This window comes from Solanum verrucosum, unplaced genomic scaffold, assembly GCF_900185275.1.
Source record: "Solanum verrucosum unplaced genomic scaffold, falcon-dt-bn FXZP01000112.1, whole genome shotgun sequence".
Lineage (NCBI taxonomy): Eukaryota > Viridiplantae > Streptophyta > Magnoliopsida > Solanales > Solanaceae > Solanum > Solanum verrucosum.
This window is the reverse complement of record NW_026020441.1, coordinates 609077-622098: the sequence shown is the minus strand read 5'-3', so window position 1 is coordinate 622098 and position 13022 is coordinate 609077. Positions and strand designations below refer to the sequence as shown.

General features: G+C 31.3%; 2 protein-coding genes across 3 annotated transcripts in view; both read left to right on the top strand.

The window, feature by feature from the left end:
* Positions 1-1492, top strand: part of LOC125808353 (uncharacterized) — a 7194-nt gene extending 5702 nt beyond the window's left edge. The window contains exon 6 of the mRNA XM_049488067.1: positions 1482-1492. Coding sequence (XP_049344024.1) covers positions 1482-1492 — 11 coding nt within the window. The remainder of the gene's footprint in view (positions 1-1481) is intronic.
* LOC125808456 (ras-related protein RABH1e) overlaps positions 1-13022 on the top strand; it is a 942753-nt gene that overhangs the window by 413458 nt on the left and 516273 nt on the right. The gene's annotated exons all lie outside the window — the stretch shown is intronic.

Genomic DNA, 13022 nt, shown 5'->3' with positions numbered 1-13022 from the left:
AAACCACATGATAAAGCGAAACCCTTTTTTTTTTTAGACCAAGCTTTTTTATCCTATGGAAAATCCTTAATGCACTATGTTGAGAAGAAGGGTGGAAAATGTTGGTTGATATAGCCAAGGGAGAATTACTACGTTGTGTGAAAAAGAAAAGTCTGTATTGGCCCTGGTCCTTAGTGACCATGTGCACCTCGACCAAAATGGAGGGTGGCTAATTTAGAATTATGCTCGAAACATTGGCCCTGATCCTATCAAGGATAATGTGTACCTTACTCGGTTGTTAAAAATCTACTGTTTGGGTGGCTAGTGTAAAGGCATATATATAAAAAAAAATAAAAAAATAAAGGGTAAATATGAAAATGGGGGGGGGGGGGGGGGGGGGTTAAATAATCATGAAAGATGTATTACGAGGAATGAAGAGCTATAAAAGAAAATTGTTGGCAATACAATGACATGTGCATTAGGGAGGTGTAGTCACTAAAATGATTTCTAAAATATTCCCTTCCTTACCTTAAGCCGACATTACAACCAAATGAAAGTCCTCTTGATTCCTTGAGAAATATAATGCGAAAGTAAGAATACACTATGGGCAAGCTTATGGTATGTTAAGGAAAGTAAGAATTTCTTTTGTGAGAGGGAGTGTTTGTTAGAAAGATAAGCCTTATTGATTTTGAAAAGTGCTTGAGTGAAAGGATTAACTAAGCATAAACAAGTGAGGGCATTCATGGCATGTGTAGGATTATCTAATTGATTTGTGATATGAATTTGCATTAGCCCGGAAAAATGACAAAAGAGTCATTCTTTGAGCATGAGGGTACTTGGTATAAATGTTGTGAATTGTTGCATCCAATGTGAACTACAAGATCATGATTAAATATGTTTGGTTGGTTTTGAGGCAGGTTGATAAAGCCAAGGATTGTGAAAAAGAGTCCATAGTTTAAAGATTGTTTGAGGACAAACAAAACTCTAAGTGTGGGGTGGTGATCTTAGGCATATTTATATACCTAAGTAGTCGGAATTGGCCCACGAAGTGATGATGTTTGATGACAATCTTGATTTATTAGCTTGAATTCTAGTTTAATTTATGATGATTGCATACTTACACACGTGATTAGTTGTTTTAGGAAATATTGATGGAATATGAATTGGGAAGATGGAAGAAGGAGCAAGGAGATGTAGGAAAATGGTTAAGGTAACAATCACCAGTGGCTGGCGCTCTGCTTGGCGCGGCGCACCAGGAGCTAAATGAGGGAAGATACGTTTTGGCGCGATAAGGGGCGCGACACGCCACATGTTTTCTAACTTTAACAAGTTTTTAACATTAGATAGGATTTCTTATTTGAGTAGGATTGGTTACCAACTTATCCTACTAGTATAAATAGATCCTTAGGGCTTCAAAAAGGGGGAGACTTTTGATTTAATGAGCAAAGGCAAGAATCCAAGTTTGTAATAGGTTTTGATCCTTTAACTCTTCTATTTTTCAGAAATTGCATGAACTATAGTATTTTCTTGTTTTCTAATAGCATGAGTAGCTAAACGCCTTAGTTCTGGGGCTGTAGCTATGAATTATGTGTTGAATGTTTGAGGCTTTATGAATTGATTTTCGGTTGTCAATCCAAATTACTTCTATATTCTTGTTTTACTATTTTATGCTTGCGCACCATAAAATAAATCTAGTGTCTAATCTTAAAATCGAAAGAGGAGGGATTAGATAGACCAGAGAATATAGAGAGCTCGGTCCACCCATTAAATTGAGGTGATTAGTTTTCAGGAGTGACACCTAGACGAACACCTTGCTTGGTTACGAAATAGGATGAAATATACATGCTTGCCAGTTAGTTTATTTATCCCCGCTCAACGATGTAGTTAGATAGCTAACTGGGGTAGGCGGCGAGAAGCGAACCACCCGGACCATACCATCAACCCTATAAACCAATAATTTGACAACTGAAGTGAATTCTAAGCCGATGATATGATACATGATATTCATTGTATGCTGCAGCCCTGGAATTGTTTTTAAACTTGCTTGAATCATATTATATCAAAGTTGTTCACAATTAGTTACTTTCAATTAGTGCATAATAATTAGTAGATACTAAACTAAATCACAACTCTTAAAAAAGGTTACTGGGTTACTCTTAGTTGTAGAATTGAGTGAATATAAGTTGATCATAAGTCCCTTGGGAACGATAACTCATTTCTTGAATAATCTATACTACTTATACAACCACGTACACTTGCGTGTATTTTGGGAGTGACACTTAGCATCATCAACAACTTCGCGCATGAAGAATGTGTTCATGGAATGATCATTGTGCGCACCGAAAGCAGACAACAACAAATTAGTGGGGTACTCTTGTGGTGGAGGTGTTTCATAGGATATTGTACGAATATTATGTCACCCTTCTCGACTTGATTGATCATTATCATACTGAGACAGTTCAGAGAGGGGTTAGTTTGGAAATCCAAATGCTTCATCTTTAGTAGGGTTATTAGATATATTTGGATCCGACACCATTTGATCATGCATACTATGTACAGAATAAATCGGTCTACCGCCAATATTATCAAAAGTATCAATATTACTTCCAACAGAGGTATTGTCCAAGGAATCTACTTTATTACACTTCTCGGGCATTTTATCGAACATGTGGTCTACCTCAAAGTTTTCAGCAAAGAGATCATACGGAATTTCTAGTGAAACCGAGATATTGCCCTGTTCAGAAAAATGGCATATATGGTTCTCTGGTAACACCATAGTTTCATCTCTAAAGTAATTAATTTCCCCATCCAACATCTCTTTGAACAATGTGTGTGCTGGGCTTGGTTTGTTGCGGTCTGAGTGTTCATTCAAGTATTGAGGCGAGTGTGAGTTAGTAATATAATTCTCCGCTGCCTCATGTTGCTTGGGAATGGGTACAAACTCGCTATATGTATCTCTAGTACGAGAGCAAAAATGAATCAACACTTTGTCCACAAAATGATCCCAACCAGCGAGTTGTTTGTTGCGAAATAACCATCGATACCATTCTAAAGCATCACCATCAAAACAAAATGAAGCCAATGACAATTTATGCTCTGATAAAATGTTGTGGAATGCGAAATACTTATATTCCTGAAGAACCCAGACTGCCGGATTATCACCACTAAATCGCAGAAGCAAAACTGAATCTGGTATACGACGAGGAGTTAAATGGGGTAGAACATGGGATGACTAGTGGAAATCAAACCGTTCCCAGAATGCACAAATAGATTCATTAAGGGAGGTGAGAGAAGTGTCCACCATGGTAGACATATCAATGAAAGCATCAATGTAACAACTCCAATTTCACAATAGAAACATTCAAATATTATAATCACTAAACTCGAAGTTACAACGGAAAATGGAACTAACAAAAAAACCTATTGTAGAAGATAACTAGAAGGGAGATGAAAAGCATAGACTCAAAGAAAGGGGATGAGAGGACTAGACATTTTTCTCAACAATTTGCATAATACATAAATCATATATCACTACCCTTTTTGATGGAACATTTTGTTATATTCTAGGTGTTTTGATGATCCTCACAAATACAAGGTCCCTGGCAGAGTGCTCTCGTCCAGATTCAAATGGGGTACAATTGTAAAGTTGTCATGTCAGGTGGTAGGTGAAAAGTGCAGTGTATTGCACCAATAGGAAGAGCGGACGAGACTGTCTGTTTCTGTGGATCACAAATGTAGGGACTAGTCTCTGGCAGAGTTCTCTTGTCCAGATTTATAATGGTATACAACTGTAAAGTTGTCCAATCAGAGGTTGGTGAGGCATCAGCGTACTACACCAATCAGAATGGACGAGGTTGTTTGTCCAACGGTCAATAACTCTTTATGGTTAATTTAATCAACATGACAAACAACAAATTAAATCATTAATTCAAAAGGAGCGAGAGCCAGCAAGTCTTCTCAAGAACTCACTAAGAAAAGTTTGAAAGGGACCTGGTCCCTGCAAGACTGCGTATGTGAAAGGACGAAAAGACAACTGTCAGAAAAGCTACCACCTCTGATGTGGTAGGTGCATGTCTTTCCAGAGAAGCAGGCTCTCAGCCAATGGGCGGTCCCAATGAGTTTGTGGCTTTTTGATATAGTCTCTTCCACAAAATACAAACTTAAGATTTCACAAACAAAAACTCATAAGCTAAAAAGAGAAGGCCATTTTCAAGGAAGAACTCAAGCACAAGAACACATACAGCAAGGACCTGATCAACTGAAGGAGTGCTTTCCGTACCTATTGTTGTTCTTGATTGTTTGTATTTGTGCTTAACTTGTAGGATTCGTTTCACTTGTGTTAGAAATGTTCCAAAACTTGTGTGAATCTTTGTAAGAACATAGTTAGGGACAACTTTGTGTCATACTATAAAAGTCTATATTAATCGTTGAGGGTTAGTATATTGGGCAATGCAGGCATTTTGTTAGGCTTTTTTAAGTAATATTTGTATTACTTAGTGTGAGATTAGGAGGTTAATCTCATTGTTGTGGTGTAAACTGTGTTTCACTTTTGCTTGAGAAGATTAGTGAAAATAGTTTGAAAGTCCTATGTGACAGGTGGTTTTACTCGCTTGAGTGAGGAGGTTTTCACGTAAAACTCTTGTGCCTGTTTTACATTATGCTATTTATTTTCTGCACTGTTATTCTGTCGAGGGACCTGGTCCCGTGATCACTGGTGGACGCATACATTCCAACACGTTTCATGCCCACTACTCGACCCAGATCCCAAATTAATATGGCCCTATTACTCGTTCTCAGCCCAATAACTTTTGTCAGCCCAATAACAACTTGTATGACATTAGTATCTACACTGGGCTAGACTTGGTTCATAACAGCTACAAGCATTAAGAGGCAATCAAAAAGGATAAAGGAGAAACCTTTCTAGCCTAAGCTAAAAAGATATGTTTGATATGTATCCCTTGAGTATACAAGTACCTTCCATTTAGGTGGAAACACACACACTTTCTTAAAGTCATCCAGTCTTCGGTGGTTTAAATCATTGGCAACTTAGTCATGAATATCATGTCGCAGTTATTTACATGTGTATAGGCTGGTTTATGATGTTTATTTGTATCTGATTTTGGTCTAATCGGAGAATCTGACAGTTCTATGCAGTTTAATTTGTGTTGGTCTTCGTTGCTCACAGGTAATGATTGCATATATCATTTCATTCAGTATATAGAACTGTTGATTCAAATTGTTATATCCTAATTGTTCTTTCTTGATTTCAAATACTTTTTTTCTTAAAAGAGTTTGATCTTTTGATAGATCTACAAGGAACAACGTATACTTATAATACTTGTAGTGACAATTTTGTTTTTTTCCTTGTATCCTTTTATTTCTTACAGTTATATATTCTTTTACTTGGGTTCACCACATTGAAACATATTTGTTTCTTGTGGAATTAATTTCTGAAGCAATTGAGATATGCACCTCAGCAACACTCGGTTGCATACAAGGAAGCCCTTAAAAGAAATCCAGTTTTGGCTAAAATGGTTATCAGCGAAGTGGTGTAATATGTTGGGGATTGGATCGCACAGGTTAGTGGGGATTGAATAGAAAGTTCTGCAAATGCCATGAATCATTTGAATTTGTTTTTCAACACAGGTATTGATTAGTTTTCCCTATACTTAATCCAGTGCTTCTTTTTAAAATCGATCGTGCACGTATGTTGAGATCAGACTTAGTTAGATTCACTCTCTCATCTGCACAATCATAGGTTTTAATTGTTCTGGACTAAGCAACACACTCTGATTCGTATTAGGCACTGTTTCTTTCAAAGATTGGTGGGTGGTTCCTATCAAGGTTGCATTTGATCAAACTGTTTGGTTAGCAATTTGGAACAACACTTCACAGTTTTGGGAATTTTACGTCTTGAATCTCCTATTGCTATTTTCAGTGAATTGAAGGCTACGGTCTTGCCGATGTTAACCGTAAGAAGATCTTTTGCTCTCACTTGTTGCTTCAATTACATAATCACCTTTATATAATTGAACTTATTTCACATCAAGCAGTGGTTCTTAACATTATTGTTTCTTGGTTTTCATATCTACTAGTTCTGGATACGTGTGGTGCACGTATCTATTAGTTAGTATCAAAATCTTCTATACAATTTCAACTGATATGTTATAAAAATAAATAAATAAAAATATATCAAAAATACCATCTCTCGAGGATGAGAACATTAATCTTATATTTTGATCACCTAACACTTGAATTCAAAATAAATTTAATATCTATAGAGTTGAAATATAAATTAAGGTAGCTGAGATACTATTTGTAATAGTTACTTTATATTACACATGCATATATGTTACTCTATGATGTTAAGGATACAATGTTTCTTTAAGATTTATTTTTTTTTGTAAAACATTCCACACAACTTTTTATATTTATCTACTTTAATAATAATTTGCACGCAAATTCTTCCTCAAAAAAATATGTTTTAGACCCTATCAAATTGTGTATGTGTGATCAGTGATTAGTACACATATATGAACCCAAAAGTATAATTTGATTTAAAAAAATTATTTTCCCAATTTGCATCATATGTGGCAATTTGTTGTACTCTAAACTAAATTATGAGACTATAATTACAACTTCTACTTCTACTCTCAAATTTAGATTATTTGAATAACTTGATGTGTAAAATATAATATCAAATTAAAATACCGACTTGACAAAATAAATTGCACATGATATAAAATAAAAAAGATTTAAATACCAAATTGTATGATTATTAAATAGAATAACTAAATCATCTGGTGCAAACATATAGTCCAATTCTCATACTGCATACATGTAAAACCTTTCATTTTGTATCAACAGGAAACCTTATTAATACAAATATCCAAAAAATCATACAAAATTTATAAAATAAAAGTAAATAAAATTATAACTATAGAACTATTTAAATTAATTATAAAATGCATAGGTCTAGATCATTACTACAAAATAAAGAAAGTGAGTATCCAAACAATGCTTAAACTTGACTATAAGAACCTGATGATATACCAACTTCTGAACATCCCAAAAACATAGGTTGACTTCTTCGTTAGTTTTCCAAATCAAATCTGGCTCATCTACAAATCAAAATAATTTGAAAGTAAGAACATATCAATTTAGAAACAAAAAAGAATGAATATTTAGAATAATATCATATAATGATTATAAAAATGTTCAAAAGTTCTAACATTTAAAGGAAAGAAACGGAGAATTCATCTCATTATTGTTTTCACTGAGAAGAGAAAATGATGATTAACAAAAATATGTAAAGAATGATATTTAGATAAACATAAAAAAATAATTAAAAGGATAATAAAAGAAAATGAAGATTGTCAAGCACTCACAAAGAAAGATACAAACTTGGTAAGAATGTTTTTGTCCAAAAATAAAGAGGGTAAAACAATTGTGTTATAGCATAATAATGATATAGATTTTTTATTTTATTTGATACACCATTTAGGCTAATTAAATGTAAAACATGAGAGGAAAAAAACAAGTAATAAATGAAAAAATGGAATATGAAGAGGCACAACAATTAATAGTAGTATAATTTTTAAAAGATTAATACACATTACACAAATGAATGAAGCGGCACAAAAATTAATTAGTTGTATAATTATTCAAAATTAATACACATTAAAAATCATTTTAATTATGAATTATGAAGATGAAGGAAAAGTTAATAAGAGAATTTGAAATTTTTAGATGAAGAACATGACGTGGAAGAGACTAAAAGACGTCGAAAACGCAAAAATATGATATTATAATTTATTGTAAAAAATTTCATTTAGGGTCTTTCCACTTGTCAAAATAACTATTCAAGAGCCTTGATTTTCAAGTCAAACTAAAACATACTACTACTATAAATATAACAAATATTATTACCTTTTATTTTTTTAAAAGAAACATACTGGATAGCAATATTATATTTATGAAACTCATATATTTACAACAAAATGGACAAGAAAATAGTCAGATACTTGCTTTTATGATAATTTTACTCTTTTTTTTTTTTATCTTTTGCTTGCTAGTCCACCAGGAGCTCTCAAAACCATATATTATGAACATTTTCTTGAACAAAAATTTCTTCATTTGAATCATGTTTTCTCCTTTCACTGCCTGAGTTGTGAACCCGAACCCAAAGGGGAACAAAGGATCATAGTGTGGATCGCCAACGTTCATTGAAAACTGATCGACTCTCTTGAACCAAGTACGCACGAGTTTACCAGCTAATCCATAGTCATCAAAACATCAGCAATACCTTGGCCTTCCAACCAGACACAACTTCATCCATTTTCTCAATGTATGACTTGATCACAACAGGACGTCCAAAAATGATGACTACAACACATTTCACTGTCAGTATAAAGCTAGGACCTGGATCAGGTATTGTGAGGTTTAAGGTATCGTTGTACACCTCAACATATGTATTTTCACCAACAACTACGAAAACATGGTCGAATATGTTCGATTGCTCAAAGTTAGTGTCTGGCTCCTACTTATATACTACTTGTGTAGTAGGATCAACATTATTCTTGATAGCATTTAGGACACTAGTTCCCATTGTAAGTCTAGAATGAAAGGAATAAGTTTCATGATACAAAATTTATGATTTTATATAGGAAAAACTAAAAGAATATTAAAAGGTGTTTTTAATTTTTAAACTAATTATTAGAGGTTATGAATATAAAGATAATGATAATTATGAAACTCTATTATAATTTCATACCTTCTTTTTGGGATTAATCCATGAAACAATGTATGTTAACCTCTCCATATATCAATTTCTACATTAAAAAATATATAATGATGTGAAATAAGCACGACTAAACAAAATAATTAGTAGTAACTATTTTTAGTGGCTTTCAATAAGGAATATGAAAAAAATCTATAAATATAATAAAGGAGAAACATAGAGAAAGTGATGTGGCACCTCTCTATGGCCTCCAATGACATTTTTCTTTTTCTCCCTTTTTTTGACATTTTTTCTTCATTTCTCTACATAATCTATTTACTAACTAATTTAATTAACAAATACTTAACAAATTGAATATTCCTTGGTAACCGACTAACCGCCAATCCACATACATCTTTACATTAAAGCCCAAGTGACCCTCTGATGCAGCCCATGACAATAATATTTACTAATGCATTAATTTTCTTCATAATTGTAAGTTAGAGCGTTTTCTTCCCACGATTTCTCTTCACGTAATGTGTATTAACTTTTGGTATTAATCACTGATAATTATAATGACAATTAATTGGGAAATTTCTGTCGTTTGATACTCTACTGTTTGCCCTATATATATCTTCCTATTCATTTTTTTATGTGGGGGGTATGTTATTGTTAATTCATATATGTTGTGCCTTGGTGTGTGTTTTTTATTGTACTATTTAATACTAATATCTTGTAAGATTTATTCAATAAATTTGTATTCTGGATCGACATGTATGATTTTACTTTGCTTGCTAACAACTATCATTTGCAGTGCATGAATTTTTGAGTTGGAAATGGACTATGGACAAAGGCATCATCATTACTGGCCATTTGATATAGATGTTCTTTTTGGTAATGTTTTTTCTTTACTTCATCTAAATAATTTAAAATTAATGTTTACATTTGATCTTGTAAGAATTTTTTTTTGTATGATCTCTATTCTTTATACAGCAAGCACGCTGTCTAATCTCTCTATATATAGGCACTTCTATGATCTCTATTATTTTTATTTTTTATTAATGTGTATATATTAAAAATTTTAAAAACTCAAAAATTGCTCATCTAACTCTCTTAATTATTCCTTAACCATGTTAAATGTTTAACATTTTAAAATTAAGGTGTTAATTGTACCTCCATGATAAATAAATAAATAAAAAGAATGAGGAAAAAATAATATTGATACTCCTATAACCTTGCAACTTCTCAATTTTTCAATTTTAGAGGTAAGAATTTTATGGTATAAAATTATAAATTGAAGGTTAGCAAGACTAATTTATCTCTCTTAGCCAGGGGCTGACCTACATTGAAGCTTTCGAGGTGCTCAAACTTCCATTAATTTTGTATCGACTTATATATATTTATATAGAAATTTGAACGAATGGTATAAAATTAAATAGTGAGCTTCCAAGCAACAAGTAGTTGATTGGTGCAGTGGTTATTTATAGCTACTCAAAGTTGTATACTACACCTACTATGTCCAGAACACGCACAACCTTAAAATCTTCAATCTGCACTACTCTTAGCCACCGTAAGGATTTTAGAAGTATTGAAATAAATTTTATGCAATTATTGGTACACCCCGATCCAAGAATATATAGTAGAAACCACTTCTATTTTTGTTTAATTTGAATAAATCTAATGGTGATTTGAATTATTTCCTATAAATCTTAGGTATGACTATAGTTTTCTTTTGAAATAGATTGTGTCTTATTCATATGTGATTGATTAGTTGTCTATCTTCTTGAACTAATTAGTTTTGTGTCATTTTACTTATAATGATAGTTCTTTGCTGTTTTGGTATTGTTTCACTTCTCACTGTTAATACATTTGGAGATATTTATGATGCAATATTGGTTGAATAATTCTTCTTTTGCTTCAAATCTCAATTCATATCAAAGTGATATAAAAAACATAATTTTGATTGTTATTTTAGTCACCTATAAAATTTTGAGATGACAATAAGTGTTCATTTGCTAAATTAAATAACAAAATCCATTATTTCATTGAGTTTGATTAGCTTATGTAAATATTTTCTTATTGCATATGTGAATTTCTGATTCCTAATTGTAGAGTAAAATGTTGAGTATTTTTTTAATGCAAACACTAAAACAATAAAACATATTATATAGTAACATGAAGCCATGAATTGATACTGTATTTAATTAAAATGAAAATAAAAGAAAGAATGAGAATCGTTATAAGGATCATTTCATTTAGAAAGCTAAAGAAGAGGAAAGTAGAAAAGAAATAATTATTTATTTCAAAATTAGACGAATCTAAGATTGTATCTCATTTAGCTTTATCACAATACTTGTGTCTAAACAATTAACATAAATAATTATGATATAAATTGATGGTTTTTCCTTTAAATATCTTTCTATTTTTGATTTTTTAAATGTGAAGATGGGAAAGTCAAAAAAATTAGGACAATACAATTTTTATATTATAAAATTTATAGAAGCAGGTGTATCTCATGTGCACCCAAAATTAGTGGCTATGGATTTTCATAGAAGTTCCTAAAAAAATGATATTTATACCATTTTATTTCAATTTTACATTTCAAATGGACATACTTCCCTTTGAATCATTTGTTAATAATAAAAATGTTAGAATTAATGTGTGAATTGAGTTCAAATGCATGACGTGTATAAACATTTTTCTTTCCTTTTTCAATAGGATAAAAAGAAGAATAAATTATAGTAATCTAAAGGAAAAATCATTCCATATACACATTTAAGAGTCAATATTATAGGTTTTATATCTACTTTTAAAAAATTCTTGCTTATAACAGTTTAATTACGGTTTATAACAAATCACTAATTATTTATAAATTAATTAAATTTTACTCTATTAAATAAGTAATTTTTCATAATTTTATATTAGTATTAAATTATTTAAATAAAGAATACCCCATAATTATCTCTTACACAATTATAGGGATTTACATTGATTACTGTTCTTTTTTTACAGTTACAAGTCACACCTCCACACTCCACCTAAATCCCTCACCCCACGTCAATTCCACGTTAAAAAAAAAAATTCATATTTCATCTCTTTCATCCGTACTCCATTGAAGCCGATTTTTCAACATCTAAAAACTGATTAGGAGAAATATATTCACCATACAATCAAAACAAAAGGGCAGATATCTACTTGTGAGACATGGACTTTCAACGGGGTTTAAAGGGTTTTTTGTGTTTATGTTGTGTTTACAGGAAGACTTGTTTTGGAGTTGAGTGCTTTGAAGCTTTTCATGTGAAAAGGTTTTGTTTTTCTAATTTGGCTACAGAATTTCTAGGGTTTTCTTGGGATTGACGATTTTACCAGAAATTTAATTATGTGAAGGTGAAGGTGAAAGGGCTTAGGGTTTATTTATTTTTGCCCCAAAATTATTAAAGATATGAAGTTGGAAAAGGATGTTAAAAGGGAGAGGGTGATGGATTTTATCAAATTTATTCAAATCTAATTTTTTATTTTTTATTTTTTTAAAAAAAGAACATTTTTCATGAGGAGTTAATAGTTGACAAAAGGGTATTATATGTCGTTTGTGATCAAATGTGTAACTAATATGGCTTAGACCAAAAAGGTATGATCTTGATCTTTCAATTTGTATTTTATAACATATATATATATATATATATATATATATATATATATATATATATATATATATATATGCATGTGATGTATGGTGTTTGTACAAATTCTTGTTTATGTATGATTTACATGATTTTGTTTGTACATTTTTCAAAAGGAAAAGATTTGCATGATTTGTTTCTTGTATTAGTCCTCCAAAAGTTAATTGGATTTTTTTACTACATGGGATATGGTTAAATCAATTTAGTAGATTTTTTTGTTAAAATTGTTATATTATGTATATTATTGGTATGAAAGCTAACTTAATATACAATTTATGAATATTGTATGAATTTTGTCTAATGTTGGCATGAATTGGTATAAAATTTGGTATAAAAATGATATGATGTATTACTTATATTTGGTGTGAAACTTCTTTAAATCTGGTATGAAGCTGGTACAAGTTTAGAGGAAATCTATTTTTTTTTTTCAAATTATTCTCATTATGTCAACTAATTTGGCATGAAACATGAATAATATTGGTATGAAAGCTGACTTAATATACGATTTATAAATATGGTATGAAATGTATTTTAACATTGGTATGAAATTGATTTATTGTTGGTATGAAAGCTGACTTAATGTATTATTTTTATCAAAAAATGGTATGATATCAGTGGTCCAATTATGTGAATTGATTGTAGTT